General features: G+C 35.3%; 1 protein-coding gene across 2 annotated transcripts in view; it reads right to left on the bottom strand.

Annotated features, from left to right (window-relative positions):
* LOC131147744 (nardilysin-like) overlaps nucleotides 1-23,957 on the bottom strand; it is a 42,173-nt gene that overhangs the window by 6,974 nt on the left and 11,242 nt on the right. The window contains exons 3-13 of one of the 2 annotated variants that reach the window (XM_058097291.1): nucleotides 23,699-23,745; nucleotides 22,717-22,829; nucleotides 21,933-22,006; nucleotides 21,701-21,796; nucleotides 21,459-21,578; nucleotides 18,380-18,613; nucleotides 17,384-17,532; nucleotides 11,461-11,617; nucleotides 10,255-10,407; nucleotides 984-1,363; nucleotides 88-237 (exon numbers count right to left, since the gene is read on the bottom strand). In XM_058097291.1, the coding sequence (XP_057953274.1) occupies nucleotides 88-237; nucleotides 984-1,363; nucleotides 10,255-10,407; nucleotides 11,461-11,617; nucleotides 17,384-17,532; nucleotides 18,380-18,613; nucleotides 21,459-21,578; nucleotides 21,701-21,796; nucleotides 21,933-22,006; nucleotides 22,717-22,829; nucleotides 23,699-23,745 (1,673 nt within the window). The remainder of the gene's footprint in view (nucleotides 1-87; nucleotides 238-983; nucleotides 1,364-10,254; nucleotides 10,408-11,460; nucleotides 11,618-17,383; nucleotides 17,533-18,379; nucleotides 18,614-21,458; nucleotides 21,579-21,700; nucleotides 21,797-21,932; nucleotides 22,007-22,716; nucleotides 22,830-23,698; nucleotides 23,746-23,957) is intronic. The other variant, XM_058097292.1, reaches the window with a different exon arrangement.

Below are 23,957 nucleotides of genomic sequence, written 5' to 3'. Positions count from 1 at the left end.
AAGACGATAAAATATTAAAACATACAAAATAAGAGAAACATGCAAAAAGAAAAGGTGCCAAAGATACAAAAGCTATAGCATAAGTACCTTAAAACGATCATCAGTTGGCGAAAAAGATTTAGATTTTGCCAAAACTTTAGACAAGAGAACAGGAAGCTTATCATTAAAACCGTAGACCTTCAGCTCGAACTTGTCACTATAAAGAGACAAAGAAGTTTCCAACTTGGCCACACTAGCCTGCAGATAAAAAATTGAATGCTACTGTCATGAAAAGTTATATTAAAACTAAGAGGATGAGAAACTTAACTGAAAAGGTCACAAACTGAATGAGAACATAATGACCAGCAACTACATAAAGTCTATGAGAAATTTCGATGGCAAGTCATGGAACAGACTGGTACAAGCAAACATAAGTATCATTGCACAATGAATAGGGTTCAGAAATGAAATACACAGAGTTGAGGCACTATTACTGAGTATTGCATCGTACAATTACAATAGAATAATGAAATTTTGAGGGAAGTTAAATAATGGAAAAACAATTTCGAAAGAAACATGTTTCAGCATTTTAGTGTGAATAGGTTTAAAGTATAAATACATGTACCATTCAAGATTTACATGTATAAAAATTAGTTCAAGTTCTACCTACAGGAAAATGTCAATTACCCTAGCCTCTGGATTTAGTGGTGTGTTACCCAGCCTCCAATTGAGACGCTTGCAGGCTCTAATCAAATTATTAGAGGCAAGAGGTTTGTTGTGGATCTTAGGTAATTACAAATCATGCCCTTGCCCTTCTGATATTTAGCAAAAGCACGAGGGCAAGCACTCCAACTTTGAAAGGATATTGCCCTAAATTGTGCAGAATGGTGGAAAAGGATTCATAAAGGTGACTCCACCAAGTGGAACTAAGTTTGGTTTCTTTTGTAAAAAAATATTAGCTACATAAAGCAATGTAACAGTTACCACAATGATAAGCAGTTAACCTGATATACAATCTCGTTTAATTCATCTTTAAGAAGGCTAATAAATAGTTCAGTCAAAAGACAACTCCTTGCATCACTGTAAGACCCCTTCAAAGTGATGCGGAAATATGCATTTGCACGAGGAACTTTGAAAGTCCTGTCAAGCTTGTACCAAAACTTCATCAATGGTTCATCAAGTATACAACTGGGAGAAAATATATCTGGAAGATCACTGGACGCATAATTTGCACGGATAGAAAAATCGCACGGAATGAACTCATTCTTTGAAGGCAAATGAAAGGAAACATCAATTTCTGGAGGATCCCTCCACAATTCTAGTACAGAAGGAGAAATATCTTCCTCTGTATAATGTGATCCAAACCATGGCTCGTGTTTGAAATCTGAAAAAGTAAGTAACAAACGAAAGAAATGTTAGGCAAACCACTTTCACTAAGACAAAATTACAAGGTTAGCCAGGTAATTAACTTCAAAACTCAAAAGATCCTATAGTTATGTGCCACTGGCGCAATGGTAACTTAAAGAATAAAAGACTAGTAAGTAGACAAACACTTCTTGGAGTAGGATCGCTAGCTCTATTAAATAGATAGCAAGAGAGACTTTAGGAGAATCAAGAGGAAGATTCTTGGATAGTTAAAGAAAGTTGGTGGTGAGAACAAAAAGTCCAAAAAGCCATAAAAATAAAGAATTTCGTATAAAACATGGCAAAAGTATAGAAACATGGAAAACTTTGAAAAGTATGAACAGGCGAGAAAAGATGCAAAAAAGACCATTAGTGAAACTAAACATAGAACATATTACAATAGATATGCTATATTAGATGCAAAAGAAGGGGAAAGAGAAATATTTAAACTTGCTAGAGCTAGAGAAAAAAAGAGCAAGGACTTTGGTGATGTAAAATATATAAAAAGTGAGGATGATATTGTCTTGGTTAAAGAAGAAGACACAAAAGAAAGATGGCGAAGTTACTTTAGTAAGTTATTTAATGAAAACCAAGTAGAAGACTTAAACTTGAATTAACAAATGACGATAAGGCTAAAACTCTGAGATTATTTTTCACAAAATTAGAGTTAAAGAAGTGAAGTTTGCATTAAAAAAAGATGAAAAATGGAAAAGCTATAAGAGTGGATAACATCCTATTTGAAGTTTGGAAATGCCTAGTTGATAACAAAATTATATGGTTAACTAATTTATTTAACATAATTTTATAAAAACTAAGCAAAATGTAGGATGAATGGAGGAAAAACACTCACATACCTATATACAAAAACAAAGGAGACATTCAAATTGTAATAACCAATCTAGAATTAAACTTATTAGCCATACAATGGAACTGTGGAAAAGGGTAGTTGAACAAAGATTAAGGTTAGAAACAAAGGTCTGAAGAAATGCATTTGCTTTTATGCTTGGGAGATCTAACAAAAATCTATATATTTTTAAGATTATAATGGAAAAGTTTAGGGAAAAGAACAGGTACTTAATAAGGTTTTTATTGACTTAGAGAAAACATATGGTAGGGTACCTAGGGGAGTTCTATTGTGGGTTCTAGAGGGAAAAATGCATGTAGTTAGTCTATTGCACTTATTAAAGATATGTACTACAGAGTAATGACTAGCATTAGGACTGCAAGTGGAGAGACTAGGGAATTTCCAATCACAATAAGTGTACATCAAGAATATTAATTGAGGCCGTATCTTTTTTGCCCCAGTGATGAATGAACTTACAAGGAGTACCAAAAATGAGGATCCATGGTATATGTTGTTTGCAAATGATATTGTCTTGATTGACGAAAATAGGATTGGAGTAGAATCTAAATTAGAATTATGGAAAGAAGCTTTAGAATCTTAAGGTATTAGGATACATAGAAATAAAACATAATATATGGAATTTAATTTCAATCATAGTAAGAGGAATATTGGAAAGTTTTAGGAAGATCAATTTGATTTTATGCCTGGGAGATCAACAACAGAAGCTACTTATCTTTTAAGAAGTTTAATGGAAAAGTTTGGGGAAAAGAAGAAGGACTTGCATATGGTTTTTATTAACCTAGAGAAAGCTTATGATAGAGTACCTAGGGAAGTTCATTAGTGGATATTAGAAAAGGAAGTTTGCAGTAGATATACAAAGGTCATTAAGGATATGTATGATAGGGTAGTGACTAGCGTTAGGACTGTAGAAGGAGATTCTAGAGAATTTCCAATCACAATAGGTGTACATCAATGTTCTACTTTGAGTCGTTATTTTTCTTTTTTACTTTAGTAATTAATGAAATTACTGGGAATATCCAAAATGAGATCCCTTGGTGTATGTTGTTTGCAGATGATATTGTGTTGATTGATGATAGTAGAAGCAGAGTGAAATCTAAGCTAGAACTTTGGAGAGCCACATTAGAGTCTAAAGGGTTTAGGATAAGAAGGAATAAGACAGAAGATATGAAATGTAATTTCAATAATGTAAGGTGTAGCAATAGAGAGAAGATTAGACTAGATAATCAAGAGATTAATAGCAATAATAAATTTAGATATCTTGGATTTATTATGCAAGTTGAAAGGGAAATTGAAGATGTAGTACATAGAATTAAGACAGGTTGGCTAAAATGGAGGAGTGCGTGAGGGGTGTTATATGATCGTAGAATACCCTTAATATTAAAGGGAAAGTTTTATAAGACAGCTATAAGGTCAGCTTTGCATTATGGTTCAAAATGTTGGGCAACTAAGAAACACGTACAAAAAATGAAAGTTTCTAAGATGCATATGTTAAGGTGGATGAGTGGTTTAACATTAAAAGATAAAGTAAGAAATGAGCATATACGCAATAACTTAGGTATAGCACCGGTTGAAAACAAGATAAGGGAGGGGAGGCTTAGATGGTTTGGGCATTTGAAAAGTAGGTCTAGTAGAACACCTATAAGGAGGAGTGAGTTAGTTATTGTTTCTGACATGAAAAGGGATAGGGATAGACCTAAAATAACTTGGAATGACCCTTAATTTAATAGAGGAAAACGTTCTGGATTGGGTGAATTGGTGAAAAAGGATTCATGTAGCCAAACCCACCTAGTGGGACTTAAGGCTTGTCGTGTTGTTGTAGTTGGAGGAGGCACATTGGAGAAAAGATTAAACTTGATGGTCAAAAAATCAATAGCACTAGCAGATTTTGATACCTTGGATCTATCAGGAAAGTTGAAGGAGAAATTGGCAAAGAAGAAATACATAGAGCTAAAAGCAAGTTGGGCAGAATGGAGAAGTGCTTCGAGCATTCTATGTGATCATGATCATAGAATACGCTTAAAATTAAAAGGTAAGTCCCATTTGAGAACTGTAAGACTAGCTATGTTATATGGATCAGTGATCAGCAACTAAAAAACAACATATCCAAATAGTAAAAGTTGTCGATATGAAAATGCTAAGGTGGATGAGTAGTATAACGTTAAAAAATAAATTAAGGAATGAACATTTTCACAATAAGTTAGGCATAGCTCCAGTAGAAGATAAGATAAAGGAGGGGCGAACGAAGGCCAAATAGTGCACTAGTAAGGAGGAGTGAGCTAGTTAGTGTGAGGGATAGTAGAATGGGGAGAGATTGACTTAAAATAACTTAGAATGAGATAGAAAGGATTCAATAGCCCAGAATTTGTCAAAAAAAATTGCCAATGATCATGTAAATTGGTAGAAAAGGATTCATGTAGTCAACCCTGCCTATCTAGACTTAAGGCTTGGTTTGGAGTACTTGTTTAAATAAACAAGATCATACTTCTCAAAAATTTGCAGAACTATAGAGGGCAATGCTCAAGCAAGGTCATTTTCTAGATTAAACATATACTTTCTTTTATCCCAAAGCAACCAATAAATAAAGGCTGGTTTGAATCTTCAGAGTATTTCTCTTGTTTTTCGAAAGTAAAGATCACATCAATTTTTGCTTTCCTAAGCAAGGAAAGGGTTTTTAAAAGTCAATCCAAATTATAGCAAATGGGTTGCAGCTCATTAGCATGCAACAAGAATGGTGAGCTTTGCCTTTTTAGTTATCTTCATTTTTTCTGTGATTTTTTGGTGTAATTCCAAGAGGGGGGTGAATTGGATATTTTAAAAATTTCTAGGTCAATTTAAAATAACAATCAGTATTACTCAATCTAGGGTCTGTCCAATCAACCACAAATCGGATAGATAATGATTTTCAAATAATTTAAACAAACATGATAGTTCTAGAATTTCCCAATCAACCATGAATCAGTATTTAACTACAGCATCAATAAATTCAAAAGATAAGGATAAGCAAGCAAATATGAAATGTAAAGAGTGTAAGGAAAGAATGACACAGGTTTTTATCGAGATTCGGCCAATACTACCTATGTCCCCGCCTCAAGTCAACCCACTTGAGGATTCACAAAATGCTCACTTAACCAGGCAAAGCGACGCCATTTACAACCTCTCCTTACAGAGCGGAGACTCCCTGGTTCACTTACCGGGTGGGACCAAACCTTGACACCTTACAGGTCGGTGCCTCCCTAGCTCAATTACCCAGGCTGAGCCAAACTGGTACACCTTACAAGATGGTGACCTCTTCCGACGATACGACACGCCAAGAATACAAAGATAATAAAATGATGTTTGTATAAACAAAGTGTTTCTCCAATAAGCAGATATATACAACAATAAAAGCAATGCACTCTAGTATGATGGGAGTTTAAGCTCAATAGAGTATTTGTAGTTTATCTCTCAAAGATTTATGTATGTATGAGATAATGTGTGAGAGTATTATGAAAATGATCTTTGATTCAAGATATATAATATTCACTAAGTGTGTTTTTTAAAGATTTTAAGAACCCAAATAATATCTCCAAAAGTATTTTTCAAATATGAAGTATAAGAGATATTGGAGATTAGCTTACCAAAAATATTTTTCCAATAAACACAATGTAAGCCTTTGAATCTTGCAATGAATATGCAAAGACTCACAAGCTGTAAAAGAGTTTTCCCAAGAAATATTTATGAATCAAATAATATGAGAAGCACTCAAACTTACTCTCTAAATAGGATTTTCAAATGCAAATGAATAAGTGAGAGTATAAGCTTTTGGATGATATGAAATATGCCCACCAGAATGAATGATCAATCAATTTTCAAGTTGCAATGAATATGCAAGAGAAGAAGGATGAATCAATGCTCTCTTTCTAATTGATTTTGCAAAGGAATATGAGAAAGAGGATTAAGTATGCTTGAATATGTGAAAATATAAGAAATATTTGCACAAAATATTTTGAGAGAATTTTTGCCAATCAAAAGTACTAATTATGCTTTAGAAATGGGCTATATATAGAATTTCCAAGAATTATGATTGTTAGGGACACGCTCGTTATTTTAGAAAAATTTAATTAAAAAATTAATGACGATTAGCACTAAAAAATCTGGCCAACCCGAGAGGTCCAGTCGGCTAGGGAATGCATCGGTCAGCTGGCCTAAGGCAAAATTTGAATTTTCTTAGGGGGTCGGTCGACTGTGCAAGATGTCGGTCGGCTGGCCATAGGCGAAATGCAAAGTTATGATAGTTCGGTCAGTTGAGCCTTATGAATGGTCAGCCGGGCTTGAAGGTCGGTCGGCTGGGCTATACATATTTGCCAAGTAATTGAGGGTCGGTTGGCTGGGCATTTCAAGAGAAAAATTGGCCGGTCAACCGAGGCTTCCTAAACAGGCCAATCTAAAGGGTCGGTCGACTGTGATGAAAATAACACTGAAGGATCGATCGACTGAGGTCAGTCAAGACCTAAAATTTAGCCCTGTTTTGACCTTGGAATTTATCAATCCTATGTGTATGAATTTGGAAATATGAGTAAAGGGTTTACCATGCAAATTTAGGTTCCCTAAGATCAGTCTATGGTCCAGTATTTGAGCTTTCAATCCCATCATGCATGAAATGCATTATTACAGACCAATACTTAAATGCATTACAATACAACATAAAATGTCTTCATTCTTTTTGCTCTCCTGATTGCCATCATGTAGTGTGAGCTTTGAGATCCTCATGGCTTTGATCATGCCTCGACTCTACGTGCCTTCTAAGAGAATTATTTGTTCAAGCACTAGATGCACAAGTGAGATACTTTGGATTTGTCATAATCGAAACGGGATAGGACTCATAAAGTCAACATTTTCATCATTTGTGTTCTCTTCTATTTAAGTGGTGACACCTTGCGCTCCAATCCTTGTAATGACTCATTTCTTTTCTGATAATATTTCTTTTTTTATCTATAAGAAAAAAATAAAAAAATAGCTCCAAGCATGTCACAAATCAGGCCAAATGGTTCAGGATCAGGGATCAAAGAATATTATGGCATGTATTTTTTTCCCTTTTAGATCAACGGACAGAGTTTGCTTAAAAGAAGTTTCCCATCATTCGCTAAGAAGGAAACTTTCAGGCATGATCAAGACCTTCAATGGCTAATGCATTTCAAAACCTTTGAGGAGCTTTTGTGCAGATCTGTTATGTACAAAAAACAAAAATAGATCACATCCTCTCCCCAGACTTTGCAACAGCAGTTCAGTCCATAACAAAAGCATGCTCTTAGTGTAATAGAATTTCAATTCAATAATAACAGTACCGTACTTATTACTACACTGCATAAAAATATGAAGCACTCTTAACACTGTGTTTGGGAACATGTTATTGGAGCTTTCAGCCCAGAATTGTTTGAAAATGTGTTTGCACCTACCAGTCAAGTCAGGAAGGGGAAAGATTAGAATAAAGGTCTACATTTTCTGCTCCAACGGCTGTTGAGGATTGTTAATCATAGATTAAATATAGTTCCTATTGACTCAAACAAAAATGACCAACATCACACGATCCAAGCGTCATGATCACTCACCACATCAGCTGGTAGTCCCCAAGTTGTTTACAACATTCTTCATTAATCTCAAAGAACAGGTTGTGTACTGTGGGGAAAAAAAGGCATAGTTGCAAAAGCGGTGGACCACCACCGCAATCAATAAATATAATTCAATTCCCAGGAATGTTAAAAGCCAAAAATAATTCCGCTCTTTGGAAACATCTAGTCCTCTTTTGGTAGGCAATTTCATAAGTCGCCAATTCCTACGTACCTGGTTTATCCCTTAGTTGCAGGAATCCATGAATTGGACATCCCAAAAGCAATGACTCACCACCTTGGCCAGCACTTTACAACATTCTCGAAAAATACAATTGCAGACTCTAGCCACCGCACACCATGGTAATATACTAATATATACATGTGAGGTGAGGAAAAAAAGAACCATAATTGAAAAGTGGTCAACCACCACAGTTATTGACTGAAAACCAGAATGCTAAGAGCCTAAAATCATTCTGCTGACTGCTCTTGACGAAACATCTATGGCATACCTCAATCCATACATAAAACAAACTAGTCCTCTTTCTATATCCAATTTCGCTATGCTTGGTTTATTCCTCAGTTGTAGGAAGCTCCTCACAAAGTGACACTTTTGTCTCAGAACCTTGATTATCACCTTCTTGTATGGAAGAACGTTGATAAAACATCACTCCAACCATGACAGAATCTTACTCCTGTAATGATAGAACCCTGCTTCCATCAGTACAAATCTCAAACTACTTCTAGTAGGGCATGCACCTGAGTTTATTACTTCTGATTAAATAAAATGCAGTAACACTGTAATTTTGCAATAGCACTGGCATTGCCATGTAAAAACAATTTCTTAATCAAACAAAATCACAATGTAATTTTGCAACTTCTCGGGCATTATCAGGTGAAAATATTTTTATGCAATCACATCAGTTTAGATGTTAAGATTTATGACATATTTCTATGAAAATATTATACGTATGTGTTGTAGACTTGTAGCAGTATAGATATTTTTCCTATATTTTATATATTTTACATATACACTTCCAAGATGCTAATAAACTACAATTCTTCTACATCTGCCCACTCTGCTGCACCAGCAACAACTCCCACTCTCAAGCCGTGCAACTATGGTTCATCCTGGAAAAAATTAAAATCTTCACCTAATATTGGAAGAAAATACGAGATGGATGGGGAATTATACTCCTGTAAGCTCATGAAATCTTTTCCCTCCTCCAGCTTTTCATCATGTTCCAGCGTTCCCACCACAGGAAAGATGCATAGAAGAGATATTTGCTGCAGCCACACACATAGGATCTGTTGAGATGTTCTGCTCAGGAGGGGGCAGTGCAATCTTTTCCCTTATTTTATAGAATAAATAAATAATTAAAAAAAAAAGTGGTCAGTGCTACATGCCCTCTATCATTTCATCCAATATTAACCAGGGACAAACCCCAAACTTCCATACTGGTTTGACCTCCTATGGTGGCATTTGCTTTCAATAAAGTGAAATTGGGGCAAATTCATGTACTCACTATGGCCCCTTTCACCGAGTGCCATATCTGATCCACCGTGCTGCTGGGTTACCAAACGTTTTGTCAAATTCTGCAAAATTTCAAATCCAAGGCCCCAATTTCATGTTCTCAAAAGCAACCTACATATCATGCGGTTGCATCCACATTCTTTTTTTCTTTTTGACAGGAAAAAAAAAGATATAATTATTAAAATATGTTGAAACTACAGGTACTATAATGTGGATGCATTTGACAAATTTAATATAATAGTGCTTGAGCACACAGTATTTGCATGGATCGTAGCATCAATCCAAGTGTCAACTCCTACAGTAATTTAACTATAATGTGAATGCTTTTGCATCCACATTATAGTACCTGTAGTTTCAATATATTTGAGAAATTTAATATAAGAGTGCTTGAGCCCAAATTATTTGCATGGATCCTAGCGTCAATCCAAGTGTCAACTCCTACAGTAATTTTTCTGAGGGGTGGAAGGAAAATTCACATTAAGGGTATATAAAATTCAAATTATCTAGAATATCAATTCAATACAATAGCCCAGAATTTATAGCCCCAAATAAGAAAATAACAAATCAATAACCCAATAGGAAATCAAAAACCCTTAAAAACCATAACAATCCCGAAACTCAAGACATAACCCAATCACTCCTGTGCCTTTGTCTCGTATAGCTATGAAACTGCTGTTGTTGCAGGCTAACAGGCTTCCTGATTCCTGTTAACTTTCCACTATTCTATGTCTTGAGTAAAAGAAAATTGAAGGGCATAGCACAAAGCAAACCCACCAATAGCCTTACAACCAATTCACATTTCTATATCAAACACATAAAAGAAAACCAAAGGCTCAGACATAAAAGATTTCAAAATAGCTGCTAATGATTACAAAAATTTTGCCTACCTTTTGACTCATTGAAGGACTTCGACACTGCATCAATTCTCATATTTTCTGGTGTAAGGAAACCCAAAATATATTTTATCATTTCTTCATCCCACACCTTGTATGCATATTCTCCATAAATAACATGTTCAGCCGGATAAACAAGCAAATTCTCTGCCATAAAAAAATTATTATAACTAGTTAGAAAGAACTAGGTAGCTGACCCCACCTAGTGGGACTTAAGGCTTGGTTTGATGTTGTTGTTGTAGTAGTAGTTAGAAAGAACTAGATAATAATTAATGTGCTTTAAACAAGCCCCAATCACTCAATGTCTTTTGAATATATAAGACATAACTCATCTTACATTAGCAACCAATTTATACTTGACTATTGGCCTGACCATCTCAAAGATTCAAAGAATTGAAACAAATCTCTACAAATTCTATACTAGCACCAAATTACATTTGCAACCAATTTAACTACATATAATTCCATACACACACATAAGCAAATCGTATAGCAAAGAATTCCTTGGTTAATCCATATAATTACAGAATGAAAATGTGTGCTTCCTTTCGGCAAAAAAATGCCAGGGCATCTGCAGTAAAATCTGCACCCAAAGGTGAGTTTAGGTCCCATGATCCCATCTCAAAATTCAATTTTTAAAATTCAGAGAACTGCCAAATATATCAAAGCATGCCAAGTTATGCAGTTTAATATTTAGTAAACAAAATATAGAAATGCAATTTCATAAGCTAGTGGAAGAAAATGCTCTCGATCGAGTGAATTGGCAGAAAAGGATTCATGTAGCCAACCTCATCTAGTGAGACTTAAGGCTTCTTGTGATTGTTTTAGTTTTAAATTTCATAACACTGTTAGATAATTACGGGAAATGGTTCAAAGAAGCAAATTTAATATTACATTTCCTGCATTTCCATATCAGTTTATTCCCAACAACATCATAAACATAACTAAAAATGTTGTAAACTACTTTCAACCTGAGAATAGGTTCAGGGTATTCATTGCTATGACTTGAAAAAAAGGAATGGCAACTCAATAGACAGTTAACAGGAAAAAATGAGTCTGAACTCTTTTCATTCTAGAGCAAGCAGCAATCAATGCAACATAAGAAATTATTATAATTTGAAAATATTAATCCCAATAGATGACCAATCTTGTATCGTACCATATTAAGGAAACATAAGCATGACAGGTTAAAAAAATAACCTGCAAGTTCAGCAGCATAATCATCCTGAGGTTGCTCCTCTGCAAATCTGAATTCCATATTCCCAATATCTTGAAGTTCCTTAAATATCCATTCTTGGGGAGAAACTTGACGCAATAACTTCAGGTATTGATAAACAAAGCCAATAATCTCAAAAATCTGCCAAATCATCAACATTAGAGAAAACCTCAAGGAAGAAATCTAAGCCCAGAAATATGTACCAATGTTTTAAAAGGCAAAGGCATAATCAAGGGATAAGCCTAAAAGCATTACAAAGCTTTTGGGGAATTTTATTTTTTTATAAATAAATAAATAAATACATCACATATATATTTTTAGAATAAGAAAAATTATGAGAGTGACAAAAAAAATTTTTAAATGATTTGTAAATTCTTTTTGGTCAGTGTAAGCATATAAACTTAACAACATTCAAGTAGACCATGTTAAGAGATAATCAAACATTACAAAGTTCAAATTGTGCTCATGATCCAAGATACAACTTTTAATTGTTTTAAAATGGTTTAGATTCAAGAGTTTCAGCTCAGGGATTCACTCAGGCTAGAGCATTCTCTAGTCTTTTCTTATATATAATTTGTTTTCAAAACCAAATTTGACTATAAATACACCTACTAAAAATGCATAAGTCTAAACCTAGAAAGCACAAAAGATGCACCTTCTATGCAAATGCATAAGCCTTGTTGCATTATGCGTTTGCTTCTTGAGTCAGATATTTTAGACTATACCTTGGGGCAATTTAGGCATGCCTCATCTTGAGGCGACCTCAAGGTGAGCCTCGATTGCACCTTTTAAAACATTGATTTATATATAGCGACAAAGGAATAAAAACACACATGTAATCCCTGGTAATATGGTATATACATCAGGATTGATATGCTAACTAGGCAACACCCTTTCGTACTAAGACAACTAGCTTATAATAGAGTACCTAGGAAAGTGCTTTGGTGGGTATTAGAAAAGAAGAGAGTTTGCAGTAGATATACGGAGGTCATTAAGGATATGCATGATAGAGTAGTGACTAGCATTAGGACTGTAGGAGGAAATTCTAGAGAGCTTCCTATCATAATAGGTGTACTTTGAGTCCTTATCTTTTTACTTTAGTAATTGAAATTACTAGGAATGTCCAAAATGAGATCCCTTGGTATATGTTGTTTGCAGATGATATCGTGTTGTGGGAGCGAAGTGGAGTCCAAGCTAGAAGTTTGGAGAGCCACAGGGTTTAGGATAAGTAGGAAGAAAACAGAATATATGAAATGTAATTCAGTAAGGTAAGAAGTAGCAACAAAGAGAAGATTAAATTGGATAATCAAGAAATTAATTGCATTGATAGATTTAGATATCTTAGATCTATTATGCAAGATGAAGGAGAAATTGAAGAAGATGTAGTACATAGAATTAAAACAGATTGGGAAAAATGGAGGAGTGCGTCAAGTGTGCAGTTTGATCATAAAATACCCTTAAAATTAAAAGGAAAGTTTTATAAGACAGCTATAAGGTCAGCTATGCTTTATGGTTCAGAATTCTGGGCAACTAAGAAACAACATGCACAAAAAAAAAAAAAGTTTCTGAAATGCGTATGCTAAGGTGGATGAGTGGTTTAAAATTAAAAGATAAAGCAAGAAATGAACATATATGCAATAAAGTAAGCATAGCACCAGTTGAAAACAAGATAAGGGAGGAGCTACTTAGATGGTTTGGGCATTTGAAAAGCAAGCCTAGTAGAACACTTGTGAGGAGGAGTGAGTTAGTAATGGTTTATGGCATGAAAAGGGATAAGGATACGCCTAAAATAACTTTGAATGTAGTAGTAAGAAAGGATTTAATAGCCCTTAATCTAATAGAGGAAAATGCTATGGATCGGGTGGATTGGCAAAAAAGGATTCACGTAGCCGACCCCACCTAGTGGGACTTAAAGCTTCTTGTTGTTGTTATAGTTTTGAAGTTGTGCTACACCTCACTTGGAAAATGGCAAGGCCAAACAACCTAGCACTCCCTCAAACATGTACACCCAAGACACTACTCAGCACACAATATAGGTACAGAAAAGGCATATCAATTTTCATGAAATCCAAACAGCCCATATGAGGTGGAAACAAAGTTTACATAACTCAATTCCAATTTCCAAACGGCATGAAAAAATAATAAAAGAAGGTCAGTAAAATGAATAGAAGGGCAACCACCAAATTCAGCCGACCTAAACTTTTTTTTATTTTGTTTTATTTTCTGTTTTCCTCTTTTGAGGACTTCACGTCCTCCCTCTAGTTGTAATTTGTTATCTCTCTCAATATATATCTTTTGCTATCAAAAAGAAGTGTCCAAACGCAGGCAAGGAAACCCAATACCATCAATAATCAACCAATGAGAATCCAATTCATGCTGCCAACTGTCAAATTGCATTTATAGCCTGGTGCTTTGACATGCACAAGAGTAAAACAATCCAAAGTAAGCATATAAGTGTCAATCTGGCAGCCCGGTGTTTCTCAGCTACAGACAAGGGTGGAAAAGATTCAAGAGCTTGAAGGTACCTTAAGATGGCAATATCTAATGAAAAATATAAGAGCGCATAAGAGGCAAATGATGCATGAAATTCAACTTTTTCATGAGTTGTCTATTAACCATCTAACATCTCCATTTTCTCATACCACTGTCTTCTGCAATTGGATAATATTATTTTCAGAATCATAGCAGTGAATGGTTAGACATACCAAGTGTTTATCTCTCAATACCACACAGAAGTTTCAATTCTTGTAATGCTACCCATGAATAAGTATATGGATACAAATATACCATGTAGAGGCATGATAGAAAAAAGTTTTGTTTCACAACAAAGGCGGGTAATATGCACCCATGGTCACTAAACTTTTTAACTACAAATCCTGATACCCACTAAACTTTATTTTGTCCGCTAAGGTCACCCTTTGCAGAACCCCTCTTTCTGTACAATTTAAACAACTCATCGTCATGTACATTGAGTTGGAGTTTGTTTTGGCTTGTGCAGCAGTGTGGGTCCCACCCCCGCACACACTACGTTATTTTCCTTCAATTAGAAGACCATAAGTCCCACCCTCTAATTACCAAGGATACAATTGCGTTTAGTGTTTCTATTTTGAAGCACATTAGCTCCAATGTGAGCCTGCCTCATCATAGGTCGAGCCCCCAACACATTGTTGGAGCACATTAGCCCCAATTTGAGCACCACGACCACCTCCGTCTCCTTGTACTCACCCCTCAATTTGGTATCAACCACATCCAAAATGGATCCTTCACACCACTTCTCTCAAATCTAGTCCACCAAAATGAGTTCCTCCGATAATGTCTTCTTCCACAAACCACTTCCAATAAAAAGGCATCAAAAGCAAAGACATCAGAGCCGGGGGTGGGCTTGCTAGTGTGCATAAGCTCTGGCACCAAGTAACCCAGAGTTCCAACTACCCTAATCATGCTTGGGCGCAAGTTGTGCTCATACAATTTGGCAAGTCCAAAGTCCCCTAAACGACCATTTAGTTTGGAATCTAGAAAGACATTTCCTGCCTTGATGTCTCTGAGAATCATGATTTGTTCCCACTCTTTGTGCAAGTAGAGAAGACCCAAAGCGATGCCTTTGATGATCTTGAACCTTTGTTCCCAATTGAGAACCATCTTGGGTTCATCAAATAAGTACTTGCCTAAGCTCCCATTGGGCATGAAATCATAGGCAAGAAGAAGATCGCCTTGCCAACAACACCATCCCAATAATTGAATAAAATTCCCGTGGGATGCAGACGGCATATACTCGATATCTTTGATGCAACTTTTGCAAGTGCTGCTTTGATTTGTGGGAGATTTCCTTCATCATGACTTGGGTGTTCAAATCGAGGAGAGTTCCTTTGTACTAGGTTGAATCCTCCAAACCCCAGTAGTCTTTTGTCCCTAAAACCCCTAGTAGCTTTCTTGGGCTGCTGAAAAGACAATTACAACAACAACAAAACCAAGCCTTAGTCCCACTAAGTGGGGTCGGCTATATGAATCCTGCTGAAAAGACAATTAATGCAAGCAAATATTGAGTTCCCAAGCTTCAATCACATCAGTGTTTCTATGCTACACCGATCAAAAGGAGCACCACGAGAACAGCCGAAACAAAGACGGCCGCTATCAAGGTCATGCGGCTCTTTTTTTTGTTCAAGTAGCGACCAAAGAGATGATAGATCAAGAGGTTTGGCTTCTTTGTTGATCTTGAACAAAGAAACTCCACTGAAAGATGTAGTGAGAGTTCGTGAGCAGACCCATGGAAAGAACCCCACAAACACGGATTCTTGAAAATATCATGAGAGATCTACATAAAACAACAAGATTAAGGGTTTTACATGAAAGGGAGAAAAGATGTTAAAATGAGTCACGTGCCTTTATTTCTAGAGGGAAATGACATGGCATGTGCGAGGGTGGGACTCACGTTGCCACACAAGCTAAAAACAACTCCGGCTCGGCAACGTGATGAAAAGTCGTTTAAATTGGACCGAAAGAGGGATCTTGCAAAAAAATAGTAGTTGGGCAACCTTAGCACACAAAATTAAAGTTTAGTGGTATTGGGATTTTTAGTTAAAAGTTCAGTAAGCACAAGTGCATTTTACCCCAACGAAGGCTTGCACTTGAAACAAAGACACTAGCAAGAGATGAACAGCTCAAAAGAAGTGAAATGTAGTTTCCATATTTCAATATAATTAACTAAATATGAAAGTATCAATTATACAACTATCAAGCAATAAAAAAAATATCAAGAAAGAAATATAAGCCCTCAGATTTCTCATCAGTGAAGAGCAACGTTACCAAGAATGTAGAACATTTCACATCAAGGAATAGGAACCAGATCGTGGCAAGTGTGTGTGAAAAATATATTGGCACTTGTATATCATGGATGGATGTTGAAATTTTTCAAATCTAGAAGAGATTTTCTTCTGATAAATTGATAAATTATGAATTGGGACGGAATTATAACGAGATAATTCTTCACTTTAACTAATAAAAAAATATGTTTATGTGAAAAATATTGAATTAAGAGAGTTAGCAATCCAAAACAAAAATGTAATATGTTTTGGAAACATCTATATCAATAGGATGTTAACATTTTCTAATAACCATGGTGATGAGTGAAGAGATGATAGAATCTTTGAAAGGCAGAAGCAGCCTTAAGGTAGAAACTTGACTTCGCAAGATCAATGGTTGGACCAGTTTTTGAAAAAATGGCCGTAAGTTTTCTAGTTAAGCTCAAACCACTTAAACAATAGTACAAGGTACTTCCCTATTCTAATTGACTAATGGCTCATTTAGTTCGTGGAATAGTTATTCCTTGGAATAAGATGGAATATAACGAAAATTTTGGGAATATAGGTAATAGCTATTCCTTGTCTATTCCCAATTATTTCATTCAACATGTAATAAGAAAGGAATAGAAATTCCCATGATAAAATTTTAGAACAGTTATTCCTTGTCTATTCTTTGTTATGGACTCACAAAAAACTTCACATTGTTATTTGCTTTAAGGCATCAACATAATTTTTTGCATTATTAATTGTAACTAACCTATTTGATAACTAATTTATCCCTAGGAAATAGACATTCTACAAACCAAACATAGGGTAATCGTACAAGATTAAAACAAGTGAAGTATCAAGTGCTTAAACATATTTACAAAAAGTAATTTGTTAATCAACTTCACATCTTAGCAAAAATGCATAGTTCATAAATTAATCATGCATGTGTACCAAGGAAAATAAATATGTTTCAAATATTCATCCACAAACTTCCTTTTAAGACAGTAAATCCCAACATAATGTTGGTTTCCAAAATGTAGGAAGAAGATCAGACAGGGTAACTTAGAGAAGAGGTATATTTTTCCTCACCAAAAGAACAGGTAAAAGATAAAGAAGTTACCTTCTCCAATCCAGAGTCGGTGAGGTGTATAGAAATGCCAAAGATAAAAGCTATAGAAGATCTATGCATTCCTTCATCCCCAACGCCAGCAGATAAAGAAGTTGCCCATCCTCTGGCTTTGAGAAAGAAAAGTAAACTTCCTTTGCCCTCTGAAAAGCAAAAATCTTGTGCTCATTATCCTAAACTCATGCTAAAAACATTTGGACAGAAAAATAGATTAATATGAGCTTGAGCAGGATATTAAAAACAATAATAATAATACTATGCAAATAAATTCACCACACAGAGTAGAAAAGGAATGCTCAAAACAAGTAAAGGTAGAATAGAATGTACTTTTATTCTGAGAAACTATTTATCCACTCCCATATAACATGAAAAAGGAAATAATTACACACCAAAAAAACTAATTTTAAAGAAGCAGTTCTCCCTTCAACAATTTTCAAGAGATGAATATTATCATACGTATGCTTCATTGTGGACGTTCACAAAAATATACACCCTCACGCTCTGCACACATGCAAAGAGTACAATGCACACCTACACACAGAGCCCTTCTGCTCCAATGGTTCATTTGCAGATATATAATCTTAAGGTTGATGACCATCATAACATGAATTTCTAGCACTGCAGGTCACCATGAATGCTTTCAGCAGCAGAGTTGTACTGACAAACTCTTATCATTTGTGGACCATGAAATGTAATAATAAATATTACTCCAATTTTCTTAAGATAGTTCACAAGCTAGGAACTCAATTATTTTCGGCTAACAAGAACTAGGCAGATTTGACTACGCAGATGAAGAGAAAAAAAATAGATTCCCAATTATCAAAAACCATAAAAAAAACATTACACAAAAGAAACCATGTCAGAAAACTAGAATCATTGTGCAAAAATTAAACAAAATAAGCATCATCACCATGCCAAGTAGACAATCAACTGTTATTCAGGTATAATCAATTCAGCAATTCCAACACCAGAATGCAGTGGACGTCTCACCGTGTCCAATGAGATGGGATAAGTAATCTTCAGATTTCCTCAGATAGTCTTTATGAAGACATGGCAATGTCCATGATAAATCAAGGACATGAACATCTTTAACAGCCCGCAACCTGTAAAGTTTACCAGCTTGCCAGATAGGAGCTTCCATCCCAGCCACCGACTTTACCTGAGGACCTTTTTTGACATTACTAAACAATTCCAGAACCCAATTCTCAAGTGCATCTAGCGTCTCTGCAGCATTTAAAAGTACCACTATTAACATAATACAGTTTCACATTATAAAGGTCTCAAATAAATTTTCTCTAATTATGCTCTTTAACATGACTCTTGTAAAAATGATCACATAAGATGTTATTGTATCTAAGGATGTGGAATCCTTATTTCTAGAAGGTCCATGATCTTGAAGTTTTGCATTGAAGAACTTCCACCAATACATTTAACTTCTATAGATATGGAAGTTTAACTTAACCTACAGTCCAGTTAAGTACTTGCAATGAGAATGAATTCAGATTGTGCAAGTGGACTTGGGTCCCTGAATTTCATTCTGCAGATATGAGAAACTGGAAGGTGAAAAGGAAAACTAGGAAATTTTTCCACAAATCATTCTCTAGAACCCCCAGGTTGTGCTGGGATGGGAGAGACATTAGTTGACAGGCATGGTCCCTAGAATCCAATTCCTGGAAATGGATTCAAGCAATCCACTTAAACCCTAAACTTTAAACCCTAAAACCCTAACCCTAAACCCTCCTAAACCCTATAGAAGGCGAAAATGTATTCCAAAAAAAAAAAATTGGCATAAATATAATCCATGTTACACTGAAAGAAGAAAAAATAATGTTTTTCATAACCACTGCTAGTGCCAGCTTACCACCACAACAACCATGGCTGCCTGCACAACCACCCTGAACCACCACCATGACAACATAAAAATTGCCATTAGCGCCTCTACCTCCACCATATAGTAGCCACACTATTTTTTTCCTAATTTTTGCAATTAGTAATTTGTACATTTTGCATTGATCAAACAACAATGTGATTTTTTTTTTGTAAGAGTTCTTTTTTTTTTATAAGAGAGAATTTTTCTGGAAGGATTTTCAATGAAAAGTTGCAAAAGGGGAAGAAAATGTCTACTGGTATTCATAAAAAAAAAAAAAGGCTCACTACATAATCAAGAATAGAAACAGAACATTTACAGTTGCTACCACTATCCCAACACAAACAAAGCACAAAGCCACTTCCCATTAAGAAATTTCTTAAATGGATTAATCAACCAAACCAACCAATAAGGTGACTTTTGCATGATCTATTTTGAAGTATCAACAAGAGAATGGGAAAACAAGAAAAATTTCCAGTATTTAAGACCATTTGCCAACTCTAATGCACCACCATCATCACTGCACATCCCACACCACAGCCACCCACCAACTGCCACCAACTCCTATGACCATTGCTACCCAAACAAGACCAATGAACACCAAACCAATTGATGGGGATCAACATGCACCTCGAGTATCTTTCGCAGATATTGTGATACGTGGACGATCCCACCCGAAGTCCACCAATGGATGTGAACTTTATTTGCAGCAATTGAAGCTTCTCTTGGAAGGTAGCTTGGAAAGAGGATGACAACTTGCAAGTCAAAGAGTCTTGGTTTTTCAAGAAGCATGACAACTTGCAAGTAAGAGTCTAATTTTTTTCAGGAAGCATTTATTTCATTTTAAGTTCCTAGACTCCACTATCATAATTATTCTAGTTCCTAGGCACCTATTTCCTATGACAAACTACTTCCTAGGAACCTCATTATCTATGTTTTAAATGTTTTATTTTATTTTTGTATTTTCTTTAATCTCTCAAGAAGCCATGTGCAAGTCATGTGCATGCTTTAAGGCTATAAATATGCCATCATTTGTATTGTAGAAGGGATCTTTGCATTATCAATTAAAAAGGAAGCCTTTGCTTAAACTTGTGAATCTTGTTCCTCTCCTTGTGAGTAAGTAGTGTGAGGCTACGTTCTGTCTCCCCGGACATTGGGTGGTGAGAGACCACGACAACATCAACGTCATCATCAACACTACACACCCACTCCCTTTCATAGCTCACAGCCACAACCTTCCTCAAGCTTCATTCTTGTCTCAAGATTCCTAAGGATCAACAAGCTTGTTCGTGGTGCGATTGAGTACTCGTGTGTCTTGGTGTTTGTCATTCCGAACCTTTTGGTAAGCTCGTTTCAATTCCTTGTTTGTGACCATCTAAAACAGCCCCTAAAGGTAACTTGTAAGCCTTGAAACTCTACCAAATCCTTGATTGAAAAACCTTGTTCATTCTCTTTGAATCTTCCTAGATTTTCAACATGAACATGCTTGCTAGTACCATGCTTAGGGATATTTGATTTGTACACTAGGCCTTGCGATCTAAGACTTCCAATATAACATCTTTAAAAGTGAACTTGATTACTTGAATGAAATGATCAACTAACGGCTTTTAAACCAAATCATACATGTTTTCAAAATCTCAACAACTTGTGATCATTAGAATATGTTTGTGATGCTCAAGCTTGGTTAATTCAATTCTTCCTATAGATTGTGATATTGTGTGTGTGCTACAAAGAGGGTCAACAGTAGGAATAGGGCTACTTAGAACCATCCTACATCACCAATCCTGGTAAAAATATCACCACCGCTACCCATTCCCTAACAACAATACCAAAGCATCAATGCCAATACCACTTCAAAGACTAACTCTGCAGTCTGCAGCCACCACAAAACTACCACCACTGAATAATTCTCAACCTATTATTTCCATCATTAGATCTCCATCCAAACTACATGAAATTTACCATAAACATATGAACAACAAAGTCCTTACTTCCATGGAGTTGGATATAGTTCAGTTTAGCTAAATTGAAATTCTCATAGAATTCCATTTTTTTCCTAATATAAAGTCCTTACTTTCACCGAATTTGATGCAATTTAGTTTATCAAAATTGAGGTCCCTTAGAAAAAAAAAAAAAATTTCTAATTCATAAGCACAAATCATACATAAAAGTAGAATAGTATCACAAAAATAAAAAATTTACCTCCACCAATGACAACTAGCTTCATCAGCCCACCATGGTAGTTGTCTTTGTACAATTTCAAAATTTGCTCTCGCAGATTAATCCCTTTCTCCATAGCATCAACTAGGCTCTTCTTATTTCCTTCCAGCAAAAAAGCAAGAAGCAAGTAGTCTCATACAAACAGATAGATGCAGCATCAAGATAAATGCAAAAAAATAATAATAAGGCAGGAAAAAAATAAAAAACCTATAAAAATAACCTACCCCAAAAAAATCTGTTCAAAGGATGTCCAGGTGCAGATGTATGGCACTGAAGTTGTTGAAGGCGGCAAGCATCACTTTGCAAAACCTGATTAAATTCTACATTCCATTTTGTTCCAAATACAGTGTACCATTCACAGCAAGTATTAGTTATGGCCAAGTAGAAAACAAAGACTGATCTCTTTATTTAAAGAGTACATCAAAACAACTAAAACTAAAAGGGATTGACACACACCTGAATCTACAGCCAGTACCTCTCGCTCCATGGCTTCAGTTTTCACCAAAGGTGAAATGAAGAACTGAGAAAATCTGAGAAAGCATTAAAGGCTAATCAATTCCCTGGCCTTTGCATGGCACTGTTTAAACATTATTTGACCAATGCAACTCGGACCACAGAGTCAGGTCAACGTCATTGGAAAATACATTCAACCATGTATATAATAATGCAATGGTTGAAAACTCATTGAAAACTCATTCATCTTCATTTATCAACTCCCCCACACAAATTCCTTAAGGATTCAAAGATATTTTCAAAAAATAGGTTAAAATTCATTGTTCTCTCTAGCATATGGAGGCTGTTCAGAAAATATGCTGTAAAATTAAATTTGTTTCCTTGCTAAAATCATCGGCACAGCAGAGGAGCAGAAATGCCTTTTATTGTGCTTTCATGAAGCATTGCAGTAAAGTAGCCAAATTTAGACCATTTGAATTACTTAGGCTTGGCTGTTTACAATCTATTATTATCTTTCCTCGTTTAAATGTTTAGAGATAACAACCTCCATTGTGTTTCTAGCTTCATAACAAATGACTTCCTTTCATTTTATAGAAACCACAATTCCTCTAATTCATTTACATAATTGAAGTAGCAAGACTTATGACCATCTCAAAATCATTTATAACATGGAGATGCTAGGAGTAATCAGTAAGACAAAAATAAAATTTGAGGGCACGGTGTACTAAAAATTTTTAAACAACAAAAATAATTGGATCAAATGGATCCCAGTTATCCAAATCAATACCTTCTCAAGGCACCCTTAAGAAACTCCGGCTTAACTTCAAAATGATAGCAGGTATGTTCAGTTTCTGTAAATGCATTTGATGACCCTCCATGTTTGGACAAGTAACTGTCATACTGGCAACAAATAATAACAAAAAGATGTGAGTCGATACATCTTGATTGTACTATGTGTTAAATCTGTCATGTGTCCATAACTCCATGTCAAAGCAACATTGCTCAACCCTATAGCACAAACTTAATGCAGAAAATCAAAATTATTCTAAGAACTATGCAACTCCAAGGTTTTGTTTGGTATTGTTGTTGTGTTCTATTTTGCTTTTCTATTTCTACACAATGAAGAAACAGATTATTAAAATGCATTTGTTATGTTGCCAGTTTTCTGTTTTTGTTGTCGGTTCTTTACTATTTGCGAAAAAAACTGAAAATCAAATTTTATAATTTTCAATTGTTTTGCCAACCAAATATTAACCAAACAGATTGCTAGTTTCTGGTTTTTAGTTTCAATTTTGGGTTTTTGGTTTTAGTTTCTGTATGTCTAACAGTGATACCAAAGTTTTTTTCTTTTTTTTTTTTGATAAAAAAGAATTATGTAACTCTAAATTTTATGATATAAAGAGAATACAAGGATAGGAGGGGAGACACCTAGAGCTCACCCAATGGATAATCCAATCAGCAACAAAATCTTTTCATGGACAAGATGCCTCGTATGATATCACTAAAATTTTATCATGAAGCCACTCCAAGATGCAGTCACTCAGACTCGAGTAAAAGGCAATAACTAAATTAATTGAATCTAGTTTTCAATTACATTAGGGGTTAGTATTAATCTCCACCAAAATCAGACAACCATGCTTCCTACATCATGGCATGCAATTAACTATAGGCATAACCTCTTCAAGGCATTATTTTCTGTGGGCATTAGTGGAATATGTACACCTCAATATAACACAAAAAAATTCTTAAAAAATAAAGGACTACTATACCTCATTTTCATCTGGATAACCAGTGCTTCCCATGAAAAGCATGTGCTCTGAAAGAAAGATTTGTAAGTTGAATTTGCACATCAATATGCACAAAATGCTAAAAAGATGTTCAAAACAATAATAATTTGTTTTATTAAATTGAATCTCTCTCTTGCCAGCAATCAACCTGCACCCTTACCCACCCACACAACTACCAACAGAAATCATCAATATATATATTCAAAACACGTGACGTCACCACCTTAGTACTTCTGTGGAC

This window comes from Malania oleifera, chromosome 2, assembly GCF_029873635.1.
Source record: "Malania oleifera isolate guangnan ecotype guangnan chromosome 2, ASM2987363v1, whole genome shotgun sequence".
Taxonomy (NCBI): domain Eukaryota; kingdom Viridiplantae; phylum Streptophyta; class Magnoliopsida; order Santalales; family Ximeniaceae; genus Malania; species Malania oleifera.
Note: the sequence above shows the minus strand (reverse complement) of the source record. Positions and strands in the feature narration are given on the sequence as shown.